We start from the raw sequence: 21,660 nt of genomic DNA, 5'->3' as shown, positions 1-21,660 counted from the left end.
GTAACTGTTGCACCCTGAGTTCTTCTTGTTCCAAAAAGCTCCAGAAAGAAGCTCAGCCCCAAAAAAATAAAAACCAGATGGATCCAGAGATGCCTGAGTTGGAGATGAGCTTTGGTGAACTCTCCTCATTACCATACTAAAAACCCAGTCCAGGGAGGAGTTTATTTGCCCTTTTCTATACATGCAACGTATGAGGAAGCACGATGGGTGACTGCACCTGTGTTGCCTTTACTCCACCTCCACACACACTCAGCCAACTAGCCCAACAAAAGCCCTGTTTTACCTTTGTTTGTGGAGGCACTGCTTTGGGGAACTATAGTGGGTGTCCTTACTTCTTGGAAGTAATAAAATCCCCTTGTTAAATCCTCCTTGGTTGTGGTCATGGGACTGACACCTGTCAGGTGATTGAACCACCCGTCATGTTGGTTACAGTGAGAGTGTTACTGGCCCAGTGACTAGTCACTGTGATAGCGGGGAGGTGGGACATGATCCATTGCCAGCAGAAGCAGGGGGAAAGGGTGCTGGGAAAAACCAAACCATAGCCACAATAACTGGCAACCCAAAAACAGTCCAAAGAGCTCCACTTCAGATCACTCCTTACCTTCTTTACTTCCCAAGGGCACCAAGATAGTATGGGCTGTGGCCAGAGCTCTCCACTGATGACAGCTCACAGAAGCTGGGAGGATGGAGATACAAGGAAGTTAGTGACTCTCAAAACAGCTAAGGAACTTTCACTAATCTGCCCTCCTTGCACATAAAGGACATGGTAGAAAGAAAAGTCTGTCTTTGTGTCTGATGAAAATATAGATAACTTTGTTTCAAAGTTGAAGTGATAATTCTTGAAGGCAATTATTGGGACTTCAAAGAGCGCTGCTACATACCAAGCTATTATTGCCATAATTGTCATTAATATCAACATAACCCAAATGTTTAGTGGTTCGGTGGTCCCCTCCAAGGTAATAATAGCAGAACCTCTGCTCCCCTACCTCCATCAAAGTGTTGCTCAGCTCTTTCTGGGACTCTCCTGGCAATGCTCCACTAATCTGTTTGTTGGCTGCTTCCTGGGGCTGACTTCCAGATCCCAAATGCTGCTGTGTTGGGGACCAGCCTCAACACCACCCGTAGGGTACCCGAAGTCCGGTGGCGACAAAGGATTGAGAAGAGACAGGTTAAGAGTTCAGAAAGGTGGGAGCCAGGGGGCCAGTTGCAAAATGGAGGCTGCAAAAGGCACCGAGCTCTGGTCTCCACACTATTTATTGAGTACAATCACTTAGATCTAAGAAGCAGATGTTCCGGGCGAAACAGTGAAAGGGTGGCAGTGCGTCATAGGCGTAATCTGTAGCAATAGCGGTTTCAACGAATCTCCTTTGTGCTCAAACAGCGTATCTTTAACTTATCAGAGAGTAGCTAGTGGGAGCGGGCTTAACTAGGAGCCTGCGCGTCTGTCCACATTCCAATGCTTCAAAGGAGAGCCTTTCTCCTTGAACACAGTGTTTACAGATGAGAGAGCGGGATGGCAATTAGGAGGCTTTCCTCCTCGGAGCCCGCTTGTGGCTTCCACAACTTACTGTCCCATATTTTTATGGCCAATTTATACAGGCACCCCACAGGACCTTTTCCCACAGGCCATTTTCCCAACACGGCTGCTCCCAAGCTTTTAGTCACCTTGCACGTCTCTTCCCCATGGTGATTTTCCAGTTTGCCTTCACCACCTTTGTGGTGTTAGAGGCCTCCCATCCTCGAGCCAGCCCCAGCAGGGAAAAGGAAGTACCTGCTTGACCCCCACAAACCAACTTGAGAATTCCCCAGGCCCCTCCACAGCATGGAGCACCCTCCTTTCAAAGGGATTAAACCTCAGCATGCTGGAATGAAGGATTTGCATCTATGTTACTTCCCCAAGAACAGAGACCAGCGAATGAATGTTTGTCCTCTCTCCACGTGAGACAGGCTAGAACAAAAAATGTGCGCCTAAGGCACCTACCTCTTCTGTTAGAATTCACGGGCATATCTTTAACTATGGTTGTCCTTTCCCATAAAAAACACTTTTTATTAAACCCTATGCCACTCACTGAGTCACCTTAAATATAATGAAAACAGTGGTCATTGAATATGCCACATGCCAGGCATTACTTGCATTATTTAATCCTCTTACTAGCCCTAAGCGGAAGGTTACTACTTACACCCCACCTGACAAAGGCAAAAACTGGGGACCAGAAAGAGAATGGGATCTGCCAAAGGTCATCAAGCTAATGAGGAGCAGAGACCTGCCTGTCACCACAGTCTGCTCCTAACCATCACTCACATCCATCCAGAAGCAGAGAGAATCATATAATAAATTGCTGCTTATTGATGCTCCCCACCTTCGTTTCCAATGAAGGCACAAGAATCCTTCTTCTTTTCAAACTCAGAAAAGTTCCCAAGAAAGGAAGAAAACGCTCTTGTGAAGAGAGAACATAAATAGCGTCTTATGTGTTCTTTCATCTTATAACTGTTGCGAAACTAGTAAAATTGTTGAAAGTGAAATGGTATTTACATTACATGACCTAAGCTTTTCCATTAAAAAGTATAATATTGGATGACTATACATTTTGTTTGTGTGAAAGGTGGAGGAACCTCTACCCCTCTGAAATTGCAAATGTTACAAAGTGTTGCATATTTATTAGCCCATCTGCTGCTACAGCATTAAAGGAGAAAACATCTTACTATAAGCAATTTATTCACAGTTACAGTTTTACCACCTGATGTGCAGAATAACAACACTTGGTAAGTATTTATTATTGTGCTGAGTAATTTCAATTTAATTTGTAACATTTTTTAAAGAGCACAAAAGTGAACATTTGCTTAGCATCAGGTTTTGTTTACATATTTTAGTTGAAAAGAATAATCACTAGTGTTTCGGGTGATCAGGATAGGTTGCTCACCAGCGTGGTTTTCAGGGATTTCGACTGTTTGAGAAACCTGATCATGTGTTCATGAATGTGGCAGCTGCGTGTTACCAGAATTGACGAGGTAAAGATTTGAAAGGTGAATCTGAATCAGACCACCCAGGTATTTTCCACCGCAGACAGTTCTGCTGGGAGGCAGCTGCTATATTCTGCTAACACTGAATCCAACAGCAGTACAAGCTGAGCCTGTTTATCTCTCTTGGCAAAATACCAGCCGTCTGTATCAGCTGGGGGATCTTTCAAAAGCAACTGATCCCAAAATAACAGATAAGGACTCGGGCAGAAAATCAGAGTCAGTGTGTAACTTTCACATCTGGGGAAAGGCAAACGAGAACTGTGAGAGTGACCTGTTTATTCCCTGTCTTGCCTTGGCCCTGCGTCGAAGGGGAGAGCTGGGCTTTTGAGTTGAAGATGGTATCTCTCAGGTTTCTACTCCATCACGAGGGAGAATTAGAGTCCTTGAAACAGAACCTCTGAGTTCCAATCTGATCATAGTTCAGGTGATTGTAACTGACAGCTGCCACCCTGCTGCTCTGGGCAAAATTGCCTATCATGGCTCCTTTAACATGCGTCCCAGTTACCTCTCACTGCACAACAAACCACCCCAAACTTGAGTGATATAAGACCACAACCATAGTAGTACACGCATGAGTTCCATGGACAGCTTGACTCAGCTTCATGATATCTGGGACCTCAGGTGGAAAGGCTCAAAGGGGTGGGGGTGACTGAACACCTGGTGGCTGGAATCACCACCATGGGAGGCTTCTCACATGCCTGGTGCCTGGGCTGGGGTGACCTAAAGGCTGGGCTTTAGCTGGGACCATTGACCAGAGGGTCTACATGTGGCCTCTCCACATGGCCCTCTCCCAGAATGGCAGCTGGCTCCCAAGAGGAACATCCAGAAAGCCAATGTTCCAAGTGAGCTAGGTAAAACGAAAACAAAGCTCATGACCTTTTCTGAACTAGTCCCAGAAGTCACACAGCTTCTGTTCCACCACATCCTCTTGGTGACAGTTCAGGCCAGCCCAGGCTCAAGGGAGCTGTAGCCAGGTCACATCACAGAAGGGCCTGTGGGATGGGAGTTCGTGTTGCCACAATCTTAGGAAAATAAAATCAACCCCAACATGACCAGAGCCTGGTGGTTTCCACTTTGGATTCCTGCCCTGGTTCTCTGAAAGGAATGTGTTGAGAAAAGAATAGAGATCCCAGGGCAGAAATCTCTGGGAAAATCCCTTCCCTTTCAATCCACAAATTAGATGCTGTGCATCGTGGCCACCCAAGTCCTGTGGGATACAGTCCTCCCCTCCCTCCAGACTTGTCTGGGCCACATGGCTCCTCTCTCTCCAGCCACACTGGTCTTTAGGGTTCTTTTACTGGCCCCTGGGCTCTTCTACCCTGGGGCCTTTGCCGCGACTTGCTCCCTTCCTTCCCTGTTGCACTTATTAATGCCCCCGTATCCTTCAGATCTCAGCTTAAATATCACTTCTTTGTGGAAAACTTCCCTGACCTTCTTCATTAGGTCAGACTCCCGGAATAAATATTCATAGCACTAGGTACCCTATCATGGTTGTAATTAAAAAAAAAAAAGTCTATCTCTTCATTCTGACTATAAACTCCATGAGGTCATTAACTCTGATTTTGGTGACCCTTGATAACTCCTGCCCCAACACATGCACCCAGAAGTACAGAATCCCTGGCCCAGATAAGAGGTTTACTAAACATGTGTTGGAACATATTTATGTAGTGATTGAGTGCCTCATACCCACCGGCCGCTGTGTTAGATGTGGGAATACAGTAGTGACTGGGACAATCCACTCCCACCATCTTGGAATTCACATGTGGATGGGGAGACAGAGGATAAACAGAGAAACCCTCTGGATGTATGTGTTGAAAGAAAAGCTCTGGGAGAGAAAAATGGGGAAACTAACGTAGCCTTGGAGTCTGAGGAGGTTTTCTTGAGGAAAGGAGATTTCCACCAAGTGCTTCTCCTCTCCCGCCACCCTCCCCAAGTGCCGCATCCCAAGCAAGCATGTGGGCACACAGGTCTCAATCTCTTCCTTTCTTACAGGAACAAATAATTACTCCTTTGTAATTTACATTTCTGTGTGTCATGGGGGTAAATCAATATAAGCCAAGGAAAGAGAAGTATAAATATTTCTCAGTGTGAATGGGCTGTTTAATATTGCCTTGTACACCAATTAAGTTGTATGTAATATGGACAGTACTTTGACACTGTCAAACTTAATAACCCTCTGCTTAAAGAGGAAAGGCACATTTACAGTGAGATTGTAGTGCGAGCTGTAATGTCTAGCCGTGGGAATGCCTCCGAAAAGATTGTTTCCAAACTCCTCAAAGCACCAGCTTTGAAATAACAATAATGTGCGACTGGCAGCACTATCCTTTAAACAATTTAATTGTTGGCAAGGATATTTCTTCCGCCAGTTCCACCCAGCAGACTAAAAGTCAGAGCAGTTAATAAGCCTCTGGAGGTATCTACTGACCCTTAGAGCCCAGGGAGTATTAGTTGGTCAAGAAGGTCTTCGGAGTCACCATGTTATATCAAGAACCTGTGTCAAGGCCATCACTTCCATACATATCTCAATCTTGACAACTCGCTATGGTATGTTTACAGCCACTTGAGAGATGAGGAAACTGAGACTCAGAGAACTTAAACAACTTTATTCATTTCTACGTTCATTTCAACAATCAGGCTTTGTGTGTCTGCTTTCTACCAGGCGTTGCTCTGAGCAGTGACTACTGCCTACTTTTCTGTGTATTTTTAGTGAACAAGACTCTGGCGCCAGGATGGGGCAGGCCGAGCAGCAGAGAGGCAGCCCACTTGCAGGGCCCGACCCTCACGGGACACAGGCCCAGGCGTGATCCCCGCCCCTTGCACCTTTGGGCCTGGCCGCCATGTCTGTGCACTCAGCCTCGCCAGCGCCCTGCCTGCCCCACGTCTGGGATGTGGTTGGCGTTCCGAAAGCCTGTGTGGTCTGAGCAGATGGTGGCGAATGCGCCCACACCCCTGTGGGGTAGAGTCAGAGCTGCTCCAAGGACAGTGGTGAGTGAACTCTGAACTCTGACCTACTACCCCATTCAGAGGTCAGGGTGGTCAGAAAGGCTCAAGGGGCACAATGAGGACTTGTTTGTGGGGGGGAGGTTGGCGACCAGACCAAGGCCTCACGCCCAGTTCTGCCCAGCCGCGGGGACACGAGAGGCAGCCTCGCCCATGGCCGGCCTGAGGCTTTGGCAGAGCTTGGCTGAGAGCTGCTGCCAGGCCCCTTCCTCAGAACTTAAGGTCACTCAGCACCGACCCTTTATCACCCAGGAGGATGGTGGGACTGGCCTGGGGTCGGCAGGGGCCCTGCCCTGGAGTTGCTGTGCCTCTGGATGGACGGGCTTCTGCCCAGCTGAGCAGCCCCACGCTCTGCTTCCAGGGAAGGGGGCAAAGCCCCAGGCCCAGCTCTTAGCAGGGCTGAAGAGGCATTTCCAAGCCTCTGTGTATCGACGTCCATATATCCGCACGTCCGCCCGGGGCCTTGCAGCTCCGTCCATGCAGCACACACGTAGGCAAACAGGAGCCGCCGCCCACGATTCTCCAAAGGCAGAGTCTGCAAACCAGCTCGGCCGGCGCTGCTGTGGAGACCCAAGTGGAGGGGAGACATGGCCCCAGGGACAGCTGAGACACCCCGGGAGAGGAGGCTGGTCTCAGTGGAGCTACCAGTGGCTTCCTGAGCTGCGCACAGGTGCACGGGTCCACGGCAGTGGGGTGCGGGGTGCCGGAAGCAAGGCCATAGTGCCTTTTGGCTCTGGGGACCTAAGGCACATCCTGCCACCAGGGTGTGGCCTGGTGACCTCCCTGCCCCCAGGGGCTTCTTCCTGGACCCTGTGAGCTGGAGCCAGCCTGCCAGGGCCCCTCCCAGCAGGATGTGGATTCTCAGTTTTCACTAAATTCTGAACCATCCTTTCATGGGAGGGTGGAAGCTTGAGAGCCATCAACTGGGGACATCAGCTTGGGGGCCCTTCCCCGGCACCCTCCTGCCAGCCCCCGCCCAGGCATCTGAGGCCTCCAGGGTGGGTGCTGGGCGAGGCAGCCTGAGCCCTCGGGCCCTGCAGGGGTGGTGCATCAAGGCTGGTCTCCCTCTGGGTAGGACGGTCAGAGGAGCAGCCCCCCAACCCTGCCCGGGTGGGAATAAGCCTCTGGCTCAGCCCAGCCAGAGAGGAGCCAGTGGGGTGCTGGCCTGGGATGGGTGTGGATGGTTTGGGGTGCAGGACCCCTGCCTCTGGTTTGGTAAGCACTGCTCTCGGGGCCTCTGCAGGGTCTGGGACTAGGGTGGCATGTGGTGGCTCATGAGCAGGGCAAGCTCCCGGAGGTGACAGAGCTGCCTCCACCATTGGCAGGGGCCCAGCCAGCGGCCTCTGAGTCCCCCAGGCCCCACAGCTCAGGTGGCCCAGTCTTCACTGTCTACCTTCATCTGGTGAGGGCGGGGTCAGCACAGGAGCCCCCACCCCACAGTCCCAGCTAAGGCACCAAGGCTGGGGGACACCAGGGGCGGGCTCCCAGGGCTGAGGAGCCCCACATTTGGAGAAGTGGGCGGGCCAGGCAGGGATGGCTGTGCGATGCAGGGAGTGGGGTGAGATTGCGGTGAGGGGTGCATGTCGCCTTCGGATAAACAGTTGGTCCGGACGACGACGGCGGATGAGAGCAGAGAGTGCGGCGCCAGCGCGTCCTTCCCCCTGGGCCTGTGTCGGGGCCCCCGGACGCACCTCGGCCTCCCAGCCACGCAGTCCTGCCCGCGGGCACCTTCTTTCTGACCAGAACTTGCTGCTCTCCATGTCCTCCGGGCTGCCGTGTCTACGCCTCCCAGAACCTCAGTCATAAAAATGTCTTTCTCCAGGGCCCAGGATGCACATACTTTGTCATAGTCACCCTCTGACAAGTTTTATTTTTTATTCTATTCTGTAAAAATACAGCAGCCTGGGTGTGACCTCCGGGTGGGTTTTATGAGCATTGAGAAAGCCCCAGGGTGAGTGGGAAGCAGCAGGATTTGAGGCAGACTTCGAGGTGCCTCTGCTGGGACCTCCGAAGCCCACCTCACTCGGCCTGGCCTGGCCACCTCTGTATCCACCCCTCCTGGCCCACCTTGGTCCAGCCACCCTGGCCGGGGGCTCTCTCGCAGCCCTGCTCCCAGCGGGGCTCTCTGTCCCGCCACCCCCAACCCCACACGCACCCCGGTTTCCCGCAGGCTCTGGTCAGCACACCCACGGTTCTAGCCCCAATATCTTGAATTCTCCTTTTCTGCTTTATGTTGCCCTGTAGCTCCAGTATGGGGTGCCTTCCACCAGGTAATCTCATCTGCTCTGCTCACTGTGATGGCCAGGTTCCATCCCTGGGCTCTGGGCTATGAGCTGTCAGCAACCAAATGCTGCAGGCCTCCCAGCAGATGCTCGGGAGCTGACAGCCCTGCACGCTGCTCCTGCAACACGGCGAGGCCCCAGGGACACGGGCACCTCACCGGGGCCTCAGTGGGTCCCTTTGGCCTGCGTGGGGTGGTCCACACAGCACGGCTGCTGGAAGCCACTGTGACCCGGGGGGAGGAGCGCTTTCCCTGTGATGATTGCTGGGGAGCCCTCCTGGGTGGCAGGGCACTGAACTCTTTGCTCATGTCTTTCCAAATCCACTTGGATATTTGAGGACCTTTTTCAGTCCAGGTAGATTCTACAATGAGTTTGTCAACTTCCTCCAAAGCTCTCACCAGCCGCGGTCGGCCTGGGGGAGCCACGCCTGTGTGTGCAATGCCCCTTCCCTCTCTGTGTCCTCCTCTGCATCCCTCCAGCCCGCTGCTGGAGACATGGACATTCACCACGCAGCTTCACACAGCCAGAGACGTGGTCGTTTTCCGGTGGTGGTCCAGGCTGTGGAAGAACCGCGCTGACTTCGGGCCGCTCTAGCCAAGGCTCTGCGGGGCTGTCCCGTCGGCACCCGTGGCTCCTCTGTTGGTTCAGTCGGGTTCTCTACATAGGTGGTCATCTCTTCTGCAGTCTTTTGTCCCCCATGAGGCTGTCCCTGGGTCAAACAAGTTCCAGGTGCTGCCTAGAGACATTCGAGCACACAGTCGGTGCCCGTCCTGAACACAGGCATACCTAGGGGCGGGAGCTGTGTCCGGGGTGAGTGGCCAGCCCCGGGCAGCTGCCCTGCTTCCCCACACTGGCCCCAGCCTCCTTAAAATCATCCTCCGGTCTCTCTGCTCCCAGGGCTTCAGCTGGCATCCGTGCCACCGCAGCGTCCGTCTCTCTGTGCCTGGGCCAGGCAGGTGCCCTGGATCTCTGGTTGCTCTGAGAAGTCACCCTGCTGCCCGGGAGCTCAGAGCTGCTGCCTGTTCACACCCCAAGATGTGGCCGACCACGGGGACCCACCCTGCTGCCCAGAGCTCAGAGCTGCTGCCGGGGACACCCCAAGACGTGGCCAACCACGGGGACCCACCCAGCTGCCCGGGAGCTCAGAGCTGCTGCCTGTCACACCCCAAGACATGGCCGACCGCGGGGACCCACCCAGCTGCCCGGGAGCTCAGAGCTGCTGCCGGGGACACCCCAAGATGTGGCCGACTGCAGGGACCCAGCTCCCCAGGAGCCCTGGGTGCTGCCATGCTGGGGAGAGCTGGGAAGGGGCTGAGAGCACAGCCCACCCTCCACGGTCACAGACCCCTGAGCCCTGCGTCTCTGTCCATCTTGCTCCCCATGGCCAGGAGCCTCCCAGGTCCCCTTATCTGGGACCTGGCCCCAGTATGGGCCCCAATATGGATCCCCTGGGCACGTGGCGGGACACCCCTTCTCCATCAGCCTTGGGGAAGTTTTGGCTCCTGGAGGGGTCCCAGAATCATGAGTGTCCAGCCTCAACGTGACGCCTCCGCCAAGGCCATACTCCAGGCGGCCTCCTGGCACGGGAGCGTGGGGGGTGGGGCAGGGGCCACCCAGGCCAGCCCTGGCCTCTTCCCGCTCATGTCCTGGAGGAGTGGGGAGCAGGGGCAGGCTGGCAGCTGCCAAGGTGTTTGGGGCCACACCCAGCTCTGTGGCTCTTTCCGGAATGGCGACTCGCATAACCCGGGCCAGGGGCTGTGGCGACCCAGGTGGGCGGCAGGGAGGCGGCTGCTCCCTCCCAGGGACCTGCTATCCCGTTACCTCTGGCCACTCTGCCGTGTTCCAGGCAGGGAGGGCCGGGCGGGAGGCCGTGGGGCCAAGCTCACCCCAGAGGGTGGGGAATTAGTCAGCAGTTCCCACCCTACCCTGAGAGGAATTGGCAGCTTTCTAGGACACCCGATCCACCCCAGGCACAGTGGTGCTGGTTAGGGTGCCCTGAGGCTGTGAGGTCAGGGGGTCAGCCGAGCGCTGGAGCTGATGGTTCTTAGAGCGGGAGCTCCCGGCTGTGCTTCCGCCTGGCCGCCAAGGGGACATGGGTCGGGGCTGGGGAGCCCCCCCTGCCCCACCCGCTCACCCCAGGAGTCAGGCTGGGAGGCAGCCCCACTGCCCAGGTGTCTGGGAGCACACACTGGGCCAGCGTGGGCGGGCGGGCAGCTGGGGAACTGGACCCGGGGGGTCCTGGGCACCCCAGCCCTGAGACCTGTCAGAGCAACCCCCAGACGTGAGCCAGGGCTGGAGCCACGGAGGCCTCGCTGCCTGCCATTGGGTCAAAAATCCTGGTGCAGGGACTGGGCCGGCCTTGCCCTCTGACCTCCCAGTACCTGCAGACGTGGCCCGCAGGCGAGAGGGACTCTGGGACCGGCCGGGCCTCCTCACAGGGCTAGGCACGCAGTGGTGGGAGGGGCCGCGGCCCTCCAGCCCAGCCCAAGCCCTCCAGGCTGCCATGTGCCTGTAAGCCGTGAGGGGTGTCCTCAGCCTCCCAGGGCCATGGGCAGGCCTTGAGGGACGTGGATCGAGACCCGGGACTCCCCTGGCTCTGCGGTGCCTGGAGCCCAGGCCTGAGCTGACAGGTGCTGGGCCTGACTGTGCTGCCACCTCGTGGCAGCTGCAGGGAGCGCGGCTGCACTCCTGAGAATGGAAGGTCGGTTCCCCAGACCTCACCCCACTGGGCCTGGGCCTGGCACCTGAAACGGAGGCTGGGGGAGGTTGGAGCAATGGGTGCAGCCAAAGTCCAGGAGGGCTGGGAAAAGCGTCCACCCAGACAGGCACACAAGGCCGGGCCCCTACATCCACCTTGCTGATGGTGAATCCCCCTGCCAGCCCCTCAGCCACTCCACACCACGCCCAGGGTGCACAGGTCCCTGAGATCCTCTCTGGCCCAGAGGGACACTGGGGCCACCTGAAGCCATGGGAGGCCCAGGCGGGACCCTGCGCCCCAGAAAGTCACCAGGGAGCTGGTGCCCGCCACGTCACTGCCTCCACTCTGGGCGCAGCTTCCCACCCACCTGTCCCACCATCAGGCGTGGGGAGCTCCAGACGTTCCTGGGCCTTCCTGTGTGGGCCACAGGCCTGGCCAGGGCCGACCGCAGCCCTCCCTGTCTTTCCCCCGCCCTGCGCGGGCCGTGTCTAGGCAGTGGGCTCCCCAGCCCCACCCAGTTCAGCCTGGGCTCCTCCAGACCCCTCTGCCCACTCCTGGGATGCTGGGCCAGTGTCGCCCGCTCTCCTGGTGCTGTTGTGTGGCTGAGGCAGGGCCCAGCCTGAGACCGGTGTGTCCTGGGGGATCTGCGGACTCCCTGGAGCCCTCCAAGAGAACACTGGGCATCAGGAACATGGAGGCTCCGGGGAGGGTGGCGGTGGTCAGAGAGGACTAAGAGAGTGACCAGCTTCCAGGGCCCAGCCCACCCGCTGCAGAGCGTCCGGCAGATGCTCTGTGGGGTTGCCGACCTCCCGCTTGCCTGCAGATACACTCAGGATGTGTACACCCCAAGCTCAGCCCCGGTAACGGTGCGTCTAGGAACTGCACAGAGATGAAACCCCCATCCCAGAACGCCTCCATCACCAGGGGCAGCCCTCCCATGTCAGAGACCCTCGCCTGGGCCATGAGGTGCCCTGGATGCCTGGGCTGGCCCCATTCCCTGCTGACTCCCTCCCTCACACATTCATTCATCACTCATTCCCTCACTCATTCCCTCACTCATTTGCTCGCTCACTCATTCACTCATTCATTCATTCACTCATTCACTTATTCACTCATTCACTCATTCACTTATGCACTCATTCGCTCACTCATTCACTCATTCATTCACTCACTCATTCACTTATTCACTCATTCACTCATTCTCTCACTCATTCGCTCACTCATTCACTTACCCATTCCCTCACTCACTCATTTGCTCACTCACTCATTCACTCATTCATTCATTCACTCATTCAGTCTCTCACTCATTCACTCACATACTTATACATTCACTCACATTCACTAATTCACTCACATGCATTCACTCACACATTCACTTATTCATTCGCTCACTCATGCACTCACTTATTCACTCATTTATTCATTCATTCATTCATTCTCTCACTCTCATTCACTCACTCTCTGTGTTCTGAACAGACGCATCCTGGACTCTAGACTGCAGCCAAGCCCTCAATGACCTCTGCAGGCTGGTGGTCTCTTCTTGGGGCAGATCCAAGCTCTGGCCTCTCCTCTCTGAGCAGAGGGACACTGTCCCACCCAGCCCACAGAGGCAGCAGGGCTGCCCAGTACTGAGTGTCTGGCCTGAGGTGTGCACCCCACGGGGCCTGGGTCTGCCCCCACCCTATTCCTGGGTTTTATGAATAATCTCAAAAAATGCACAGTCCACAAATTGCAAAATGCTCAAGTGTATTTATGCAACAGATTGGCCGTGTCCTGAGGAGGGGAGCACAGGCTGAGGGCTGAGGTAGGAGTGAGGTTCTTCCTCCTGCAGCCACCAGGCAGCCGATCACCATGTCCAGGCGTCATTCCTGAGACCCTCAGGTGATGCTCAAGTCCCCAGAACAGCAGGCTGGACGCATGGCCAGAGGAGCCCGGCCGGCCCTGGGGCTGGTCTTGAGAGGTGGCTGCAGGTGGGGTGGGTAAGGGCCCCTCCTCCAGGCAGCAGGCGACCCACAGCCCACGCCCTCCACAAGAAAGCGGGCGTGGACAGTGTGTTCAAAGCTGCAGCCGCCTGGACGAGGGCACAAGTTCCACTGGCCTTGGAAGCCGAGCTCGGAGGACATATGGGAGGTTCTCCTTGGGGGCCAGGAGGACGGCGGTGCTGGTCAGTGGAGGGGGGACACTGGGACGCCTCTCTCCCAGTTCCCACTCTCTGCCTCCTGGCTGTGCTCGGGTTCCACCTCCTCCAAGTGCTGGGTGTCGCCCGGCGCAGGGCACCGCCGGCCCATGCAGCCGCATTCTTCCACCTCGGTGTAGCTGAAGGCCCGGCTGGAGCCGTCGGCGCAGTACAGGGTCACGTTCCTCAGCGAGGTCCGCAGCTCCTGGCAGCACTGGCACCTATGCTCCACCACGTTGCCCTCGAGTGAGTACCTGTGGGCAGGAGCTGCTCAGCACCAGCTGCTGCGCCGGGGCCACCCCCGCCTCCTGCCACAAGCCGGCACCATGCCGAGCTCCGGGCAGCCTCATCGTGTTCCCTGCTCCTGGAGGCGTGCTGCCAGCGTCTGACAACCAGCTCTCGTTTGCCCGTTCCCCAGGCGCCAACAGTCCCACCAGGGCCGACTCCAGCTCTGTGCTGATGGGAGGGAGGGAGACTCTGGGCACCTGCGGCAAGTTCCTGGCGGAGCTCAGTAAACAGGAGAGCGTGATGCCGACGCAGGCTCTGGGGCTGTAGTTACTCCAGCCTCACCCTCAGAGCCCTTTGCCTGGCCCCTCATGGTCCTGCCCCGCATCTGTCTGGCACCCAGAGCCCTAGGGTCCCTGACTGCACCCCACAGCCAATGGCGTTTCCCTGTCCTCTGCCCAGGCACGTACATGGAATAGCTGTCCCCACAGTTGCCCCGGCAGTAAGCCAGGCGCACGGGCTCCGAGGAGCTGCAGCCCTGCTGCTGGATGATCTGGCTCCTATGGTACACAGCACAGGTCGACTCTGGGGAGGAACACAGGGTTTAGGACCAGCCCAGCTGCTCCTGGACCTCTGAGGGTGGAGCCCGCCCCGCCCAGCAGACTCGGCACTTACGGTTCTGGTACGGGCGCGGGGGCGGCGGGCAGAAGCGGCAGCAGCCGTCGTTACTCATGTAGGCCTCGTCCTGTGCCGACAGAGGGGAGCCCTCAGTGCCGAGGCACTTGGCCTCACAGAAGTGGGGGACGGGGACACGCGGCCAGGCTCAGGAGTGGACAGCCCCAAGCAGGAGGGGGGGTCTGCTGGTGCTGCAGGGATGATCACAGCCCCCCAAACCCGTCTGGGGATGAAGCCCCCTTGGCTGGAGCGGGGATCCTGGACCTCACCAGAGAACAGCTGAGTGGGGGGCACGCCTTCTTCGTGGTGACCACCACGAGCCCGTCCCGGTGCTTCTCACACTCATGGGTCACACAGTGGTTCCCGGGGTCTGACCAGGTCTCGCCGGGCTGGAGGGAGGCCAGGCCTCGGGGTGAGTGAGCCTCCCTCCATCTGTCCCTCTGTCTGCACCCCAGCCCGTGGGCTTCCAGAGAGTCCCCAGCCTCTGCCAGATGCATGCCTGGCAACAACAGGTCCCCAAATGCCCCAGTGCTCCCAGATCCTGCCCTTCCGCTTTGTGGCAGCCGCTACTCACGTAGAAGAGGTGGGCGAGGCTCTTGCTGGTGTTGGTGACACAGGCGACTTGCACACAGGTGCCACAGCACTGCCCGCTCCGCTCCTGGTACTCGAAGCCCTGCGGGAGGGATGGACATGTGGCCAGAATCCAGGGGACCAGTGTCCCCCGGGAGCCAGGGCGGGGTGGGGGCGGGGCAGGGCAGGGGCGCTTACCACAGGGCAGTGTGTGTTGCAGATCTGGGTCTCACAGCTGACCACAAACGCGTCCGACGGGGCGCCGCCAGGTAGCTCACACCTGCAGGTTTCGCACAGGCTCGAGGAGACCACGGCGCCAGGCTGGGGAGAGCCAGGGCAGCAGACGCTCATGAGCTTGGGCCCCGGGGGAGACCCGCCCCTGCCTCCCCACTGGCTTGCTGCCCCCACCTTCCCAGACATCCCCCTCCAGGCTGCTTCCTACCAGGCCGACCTGCACCCCTGGGGTGACTCCTAGTGGCACCTCTTGGTGCAGAGGCCATAGCCCAGGGTCTCCATCCCTAGGGCAGAGCCCCACGCTGCACCCCCATGGACGGGGTGCCCAACAAGGCCACACACTCTGCAGGGCCACATGCTCAGCCGGCTCAGGACAGAGCCGTGGGATCCAGGCCTGGCTGTGCTGTGGTGCCAGGAGAGGCAAAGCCCCCTGGAGCCCCCTGGAGCCCCCTGGAGCCAGGCAGGCTAGGGTGTAGATGGCCATATACTTCCGGTACCTGGGGCCGACCTCGGGCCTCAGCCACACTTGATAGTGGGCTGTGTCTGCAGAGACTCGAGTCCCTGGCCCCGGCCGGAGTTGGCAGGTGCTCGAAAGTCTACCTGGGCCCCAGGGTCAGTGGGAAGCTCTGTCCCTGTGGCTGAGGGGGTCTGACTCCGCGGCTCTTACCTGGTACAGGGTCCCGTTGATGCTGCACACTGTCCAGCCTGCCCGGGAGAAGACAAGCAGCTGCACTCCCCGCCGCCCGCCCTCCCTCACCCTCACCCTCGGCATTCCCGCCCCTGCAGCCTCCTGGGCGCCTCATTCCCTGGCTCGCCACTGGGGTTTGTCCAGCCTCGTCCCTGCAGAAGGCTCAGTCCAGAGCCACAGACCGGTGGTGGACAAGCCACAGTGGCATCTGGTTATGGCCCCCCCAAATCCCAGGTGGAGATGCCAGCCCACGGCCCCCGACAGGGCGTGGTCCAGGCCACTCACTGCAGTTTTGGACCGGGCAGCAGGCCCCCTCCTCATAGGTCAGGTTCATGTGGGCGCCCTCAGGACAGCCCGCGGGCGCGGGGCAGCGGCTGGTGTTGCAGGCTGCGGGGGCGGGAGGGAGGAAATTGAGAGTCTGTCCCCCGCCCCTGCCCAAAGGCCCACCCCCAGGGGTCTCCAGGATTGCGGACCGCTGGGGGGTCTCCAGGATTGCGGACCGCTGGGGGGTCTCCAGATGACGCTGTTGCAGGAGCGGAGGAGGGGACGCCCTCGTAGGCACTGTCGCCAGGTGCACGCCCCAAGGCAGCAGCAAAGGCCAAGCCGAGTGGGCTCCGGGTCACCTGCCTGCCACGCCATGCCCCCCACCCAGCAAAGGGCTTACCGCAGCTGTACTGGGGGCAGCACTGGCCAGCCTGTGGGGCTGCAGGCACAGGCACGAAGCCAGGCAGGGGGCAGGAAGGGGGCAGCGGGCAGAGCTTGGTTCGGCAGGCCAGCGTCCACGTGGCCGCCTCACACGTGCACTCCTGGCAGTCCATGCTGACAGTGTGGCCCACCTGCAAGGGAGGGGACTGAGGTCCAGCGTCCGCAGCGCCTCCACCCAGGGGCGCAGCAGCCAGGCCGGCTCATGCAGTGCCGGGCAGCCAGGTGTGGAGGCCGTGCGCCTGCAGCTGAGGACCGCACAGGAGTAGGGCTTCAAATCGCAGGGTAGGGCCCAGGGATGGGCACGAAGCTCTGCAAGGTGGGCAGGCTGTGGGGTGACTGGCAGGCTGTGGGGTGACCTCACACCTCCACAGTCTCGGCTGGGCAGAAGGGGGGTCCCAAGGAAGGGAAGAGCACAGCCAGCCTCAGGGCCGGCATCCACAGAGCAACACCAGGACAGAGGCCCCGGCACTGTCCCCGATGAGGACAGAGTGGGTACCTGGGAAGGGAGATCCCGAGTCTTTCTGGGAGCCCGGCTCCTCCCACGGCTCTTTCTCTGGGCCTCTGGCATGGAGAGGACACCCCGACCCCTGTTCCCCATCTGACCATTCCTGGGGCCAGTGTTTCAAGAGCCTCCCTCCTCGGGCTCTTGGACCCCAGTGCCCTCTCGGGCCACGCCTGCCGCTCACCTTCACCGGCTGTCCGTGGGGCCCCAGACACCCTGGAAGGAGAGAGATCTGAGGTCACTGGGGGTCAGCCGCCACAGTAGGGGCGAGGGGCAGGGTCCCGTATTGGGGCCGGGGCAGACCCCAGGACCTGGCCAGCAGTCACAGGCCCAGTCCTGCCACACCCCCCAGCCCTGGCCTGGGGCACGTACTGGGGCAGCCCGTGGGCACGCAGACTTGGGCATCGGTGCTGAAGAGGATCATGCCCTCTGGACAGAAGCAGCCTTCGGTGATGGGGCCGGCCTCCGGCAGAGCCCTGTGGAGAGCATAGGGTTGGTGGGTCTCCTTCTTCCCTCCGGGTGGGAAGGGCCCCAGCCTGGGAGTGGGAGATGCAGTGGGATGCTGGGGGCTGGGTGGCTCCAGCAGCCCACGGCAGGGCCAGGAGGGAGGGTGCCCACCCGAGGCTGGCGCTGTCGTTCCCGTAGCAGTAGGAGGGGTTGCTCGGGCCGCAGGGCTGGTACACCTTGTCGGCTGGGCAGGTGAATGCTGTGGGGAGGGAAAGCCACACCTGAGAGGGCGGGAGGGCACCCACCCAGAGCAACACAGGCCACTGGGCACCGACATCTGCTCAGGAGCTGCCCGCGGCCACCCGTGGGCCTGGGCCTCGCTACAGCCTCCCACACCCCAGTGCCCCGCCATGGGCTCCCCGATGTGGACGCCCTCCTTTCTCTCCAGGGAACCGGGTGCACTCTGCCCTGGGGCTGCCCCCTCCTCCTCCAGGTCCCACCCTGACTGGCCGAGCCCACCCTGATGGTCCACCTGGCGTGCCTGGGCCCCTCACAAGCGGCTTGGGACCCTGAGGACAGTGGTGGCACTCACAGCACATGTGGTTGGTCTGGCCTCTCCAGTCGATGCAGATATCTCGGGACGCACAGAGCGCCGCGTACAGCTCCAGGCTGGAGCACACCACATCCGGGTCAATCATGTGGCACTGGTCGAAGACACAGCCCTCGTAGAACGGCAGTGGGGGGATCACGGCGTGGCACGGCTCAAAGACCCTGTGGGAGGGATGGGCGGGGTGCTGGGTGCAGCCTCTCCGGCCACCTGCCTGCTCCACATCAGGCTCCCAGGCTTCAGGGAAGTCCCCAGGCGAGTCGAGTCCCAGAGCAGCCGCTGGTGTGCGGCCGCCCTCCTGTATCCCCGGACGGGCTCTTTCCACACATTCTGTGTGCTTGGGGGCTGGGGGTGGGGGTCCAGATGGCATCATCCGTTTATTTCTGCAAGTTCTTCTTCCTGGCACCCCCAACCCCTGCCCTGCAAACCTGGGAGCTGCCTGGGGGCAGTGACCGATGCCCCCGTCCATACACCTGAGCCAGCAGAGAGCCTCAGAGACGGCCCGGCCGGCCGGCCCTGGCGACCCCTTGGCAGCATTCCAGCCACGACCACCCCTCCCTGGTGCCCGCCCCTCCCCAGTGCCCACCCCTCCCCGGCACCCACTTCTCCCCAACACCCGCCCCTCCTTGTCCTGTGGCACCAGCAGCTCTCGTTTCCTCTCAGGAGCCCCCTGAAAATGCGCCTCTTCCCCTCCAGCCCTTGGAAGGGTGGGAGGTGGGGCAGTTGCACTGACCCTCCCTCCCTTGCACCCAAGTCTCACTTGCTCAGAATCAGCTGGCAGATGGGTGATGGCGGGCACGGAGCAGGCGGTGTGGTGGGCCCGACCGTGGTGGGTGTCGGGCGAGGCCCGTGGCAGGCTGGCTGGTCGGGGATGGTCACGTTCCAGAGGCCGGACATCTCAGAGCAGGAAGCGACCACCGTCCCCCTAGGCGTGCGGCACTCATCCTTCCTGTCATTGGTGCAAGTGCCTGGGCAGACACGGTGGGGGTCAGGCTGCTGGACAGCAGAGCCGGCCGGCCCCACCGCCCATGAGGCTTGGCACCCCCAGCTGGGGGACAGGACCCTGGCGTCTCAGGGTCACACCTTGGTGGACCGCAGCAGGCCCTGTGTGTGTCTCGCTGTCCCCCGAGAACAACCCTGGGACAGTCCCCATGGTACCGGGGAGCTGCAGGTACCGGCAGGCACAAGCCTCATGCGTGTGGCCTGCGCTCAGCAGAGCAGCCAGAAAGCAGAGACACCGGCACACGTGGCACACGGCGGCCATGTCCCTGCCCGGCACCCCCCACCCCCGCGAATGTGAGACGATGCCCAGCAGCCCTGTGGCCTCACCACACTGGCCCTCGGTGTTGTTGGCAAACTTGCTGAACGGCACCTCCACCGAGAAGATGAGGCCGGAGAACATGATCTGGACTCCCAGCTCTGGGATGGTCGCGTACATCTTGATGCCGACGCGCGAGACCACGATGCCGTTTTTCCGGAAACCGGGGCTGACCACCTTATTGTTGAAGATGATCTGGACACAGGGCGCAGTTGACGGGAAGTCAGAAGGCAGGCGGGTGGGCGGTCAGCCACTGCTCAGGCTCTTGCCGGGAAAGCCTCGTCCCCCACCGCCTCCCCGGCACACTGGGCGCACCCCCACCTCGTTGGTCATCACCCCGTGGACTGGCTTGCGGGTCAGCACCACGCGGTCCTGGTGGTACTCCAGGGTGATGGACCTCGGGCAGGAGAGCCCGTCCTCCACACCACAGAAGTAGTTGTCGACGAGCACGCGGAAGTGGCCATACACGGGCACGATCTGCTGCACCAGCACGTACGTGCAGTTGTCCAGGAAGGTGTAGTAGGTGCCGTCAAAGGTGATGTAGTGGGGGTCACCCCAGCCGCTGCACACACCTGCCAGGCCCCAGGGGCAGCCTTACAGGCGGCTCGGGTGGTGGCACCGTGGCCCTGGGGCTTCCTCCCAACAGGTCACATCTGTCCCTCACCCCCCACCGTCTCGCCTCACAGGGCGCATGAGACCCTTCACGTCCTCAGAACACACGTGGCCAGTGCCTGCACAGAGGTCCGTGCAGCAGGCTCTTGACAAGGCTGGAGCGAGGCAGGGACAGACTCCTCCACCTTCTCCAGCCAGGCTGCTCCGAGGCTCACAGGGATTCACTCAGCACCTCTAAGGGGGGAGGCTCGGCCCCATGCACCCCCGCCTTGATGCTGGGAAGTCCTTCCTGCTGTCCCACCCAATTCTTTTCTGCTTCGGCCAAGCCCCCTCCTCTGCCCCACCCATTTCCACCTGGGTGGGGAGTGGCTGCCCCAGCTGCCCCGGCTCCCGCCCGGCGCTCCACTCACACTGGCACTGGTAGTGATGGCAGCAGCCATCTTGGTCAGCCACCTTCACGGCCGGGTAGCCGTTGGCACAGGTGGGCTTCTCCACCCTTGGGCACGTGCGCGGGCGCAGGGAGATGACGTTGTTGCCCTCACAGGTGGCCTCGGAGCAGTTGGGCGTGGCCCAGGTCTCACCTTTCTGCAGAAGCACAGAGACCTGCAGGGTCCAGCCTCTCCCGATCTCCGGGGCACCCCTTGGTTCTTGGGGTCACAGTCCCAAGAGTCCCGTGTGGGGACAGGGGAGGGTGGCTGTGCCCCAGTCTCCTTCCCGCCCCACCCTCAGCACCCACCGCAGACACCGAGCCGGCCCGGGGCAGGGGCCTCTGGTGTGGAAGTTGCCCCCCCCGGCTCTGCCACACTCCCTGGCTGTGCAGCCGGGGCCACAGCCTCATCCAGCTGCTCTGGCCCTGGCTGTCCTCAGCACAGCCCCAGCCTTGGGCCCCACACACCCAGTGTCTAGAAAGCACATGCCGGGGAAGTCCAGGGGGATCAGAGACCCCGGGCTACAGCATGGCCCTCTTCTGACGGCCGGGCTGCCTCCACTAGGGCCAGTGACCTTCTCAAGACCTTGCAGCTGAAGACTAATTGCAAAGACATTCAGGTTCCCTGTAGGGGCCCCTGAGCCTTCAGAAGGGTGAGAAGTAGGGGGTTACCTTTCTTGGGGGAACCGCATTTGGGCATCCCAGCTCAGTGACGGGCTCGGAGGTGGATGTCGAAGGGGACGTGGCTGGGGCAGGAGGCAGCGTGGTGGACGGACAGTCACTGTCGACCCCTCTGACCACTTGGCAGTCCTGGCTACACAGGGCATAATAGCAGTGGCCAGCGAGGTCTCTGTGGCGGTATATGGTGGATCCTACAAGAGGAAGGGACATGGCAGCCTTTAGTGGACTCCTGCGCAAAGAAGAAGCAAAAACCTCTCGGTGAGCCACAGAGGCACTTTCTACCACCTGCGTAATGAGAAAAAATTTCAGAGAATGCCAGGAGCCACTCTGTGACAATGAGCCTGTGCCACAAAGAGCAGAGACTCCTCTCATCTCCATCACAGCTTGGCGTTCCTGGATGAAAAACTGACCAGGGTGAGCTCAGAAACAATTGCACCAGAAACACTCACGAACCCGCAGGGTAGAGCCGGTCGGCTACGTGGCAGAAGCAGGTTTGGGTGGAGTAAGCCACAGAGCTGGACGCCATGGAGGTGGATGCCACGGAGGTGGATGCCACGGAGGTGGATGCCACGGAGGTAGACAGGGAAGGATACGGGGCATTGGTAGGAGAAGTCCCATATGGGGTCACAGAGGTCACCGGGCAGCCTCTGGGGGTCTCGCAGCAGAGCACGCGCACTTCGTAGTTGAGGCACATCTTGAAGGGTCCCTGCTGGTCCTGGTTGCGGCACACCAGGCCCTCTTCGCGGCTGCACTGCACCACCTGGCCCAGGTGTTCGATGCTCACCTCTGGGT

At 59.5% G+C, this 21,660-nt stretch overlaps 1 protein-coding gene across 1 annotated transcript in view; it reads right to left on the bottom strand.

Annotated features, from left to right (window-relative positions):
• Window positions 1–13,166: 13,166 nt before the first annotated feature.
• The window catches only part of LOC116466527 (mucin-5AC-like), a gene marked incomplete at its 5' end in the record, with an annotated part of 18,765 nt that continues 10,271 nt past the window's right edge, over window positions 13,167–21,660 (bottom strand). The window contains 19 exons of the mRNA XM_032149212.1: window positions 13,167–13,431; window positions 13,873–13,987; window positions 14,078–14,147; window positions 14,347–14,466; window positions 14,652–14,750; window positions 14,846–14,968; window positions 15,549–15,586; window positions 15,855–15,956; window positions 16,234–16,405; window positions 16,961–16,992; window positions 17,149–17,252; window positions 17,395–17,482; window positions 17,816–17,994; window positions 18,591–18,798; window positions 19,160–19,343; window positions 19,470–19,720; window positions 20,171–20,345; window positions 20,860–21,059; window positions 21,322–21,654. Coding sequence (XP_032005103.1) covers window positions 13,167–13,431; window positions 13,873–13,987; window positions 14,078–14,147; window positions 14,347–14,466; window positions 14,652–14,750; window positions 14,846–14,968; window positions 15,549–15,586; window positions 15,855–15,956; window positions 16,234–16,405; window positions 16,961–16,992; window positions 17,149–17,252; window positions 17,395–17,482; window positions 17,816–17,994; window positions 18,591–18,798; window positions 19,160–19,343; window positions 19,470–19,720; window positions 20,171–20,345; window positions 20,860–21,059; window positions 21,322–21,654 — 2,858 coding nt within the window. The remainder of the gene's footprint in view (window positions 13,432–13,872; window positions 13,988–14,077; window positions 14,148–14,346; window positions 14,467–14,651; window positions 14,751–14,845; window positions 14,969–15,548; window positions 15,587–15,854; window positions 15,957–16,233; window positions 16,406–16,960; window positions 16,993–17,148; window positions 17,253–17,394; window positions 17,483–17,815; window positions 17,995–18,590; window positions 18,799–19,159; window positions 19,344–19,469; window positions 19,721–20,170; window positions 20,346–20,859; window positions 21,060–21,321; window positions 21,655–21,660) is intronic.

Source organism: Hylobates moloch, unplaced genomic scaffold (genome assembly GCF_009828535.3).
Source record: "Hylobates moloch isolate HMO894 unplaced genomic scaffold, HMol_V3 SCAFFOLD_4, whole genome shotgun sequence".
Lineage (NCBI taxonomy): Eukaryota > Metazoa > Chordata > Mammalia > Primates > Hylobatidae > Hylobates > Hylobates moloch.
This window is presented reverse-complemented; position numbering and strand designations above follow the sequence as displayed.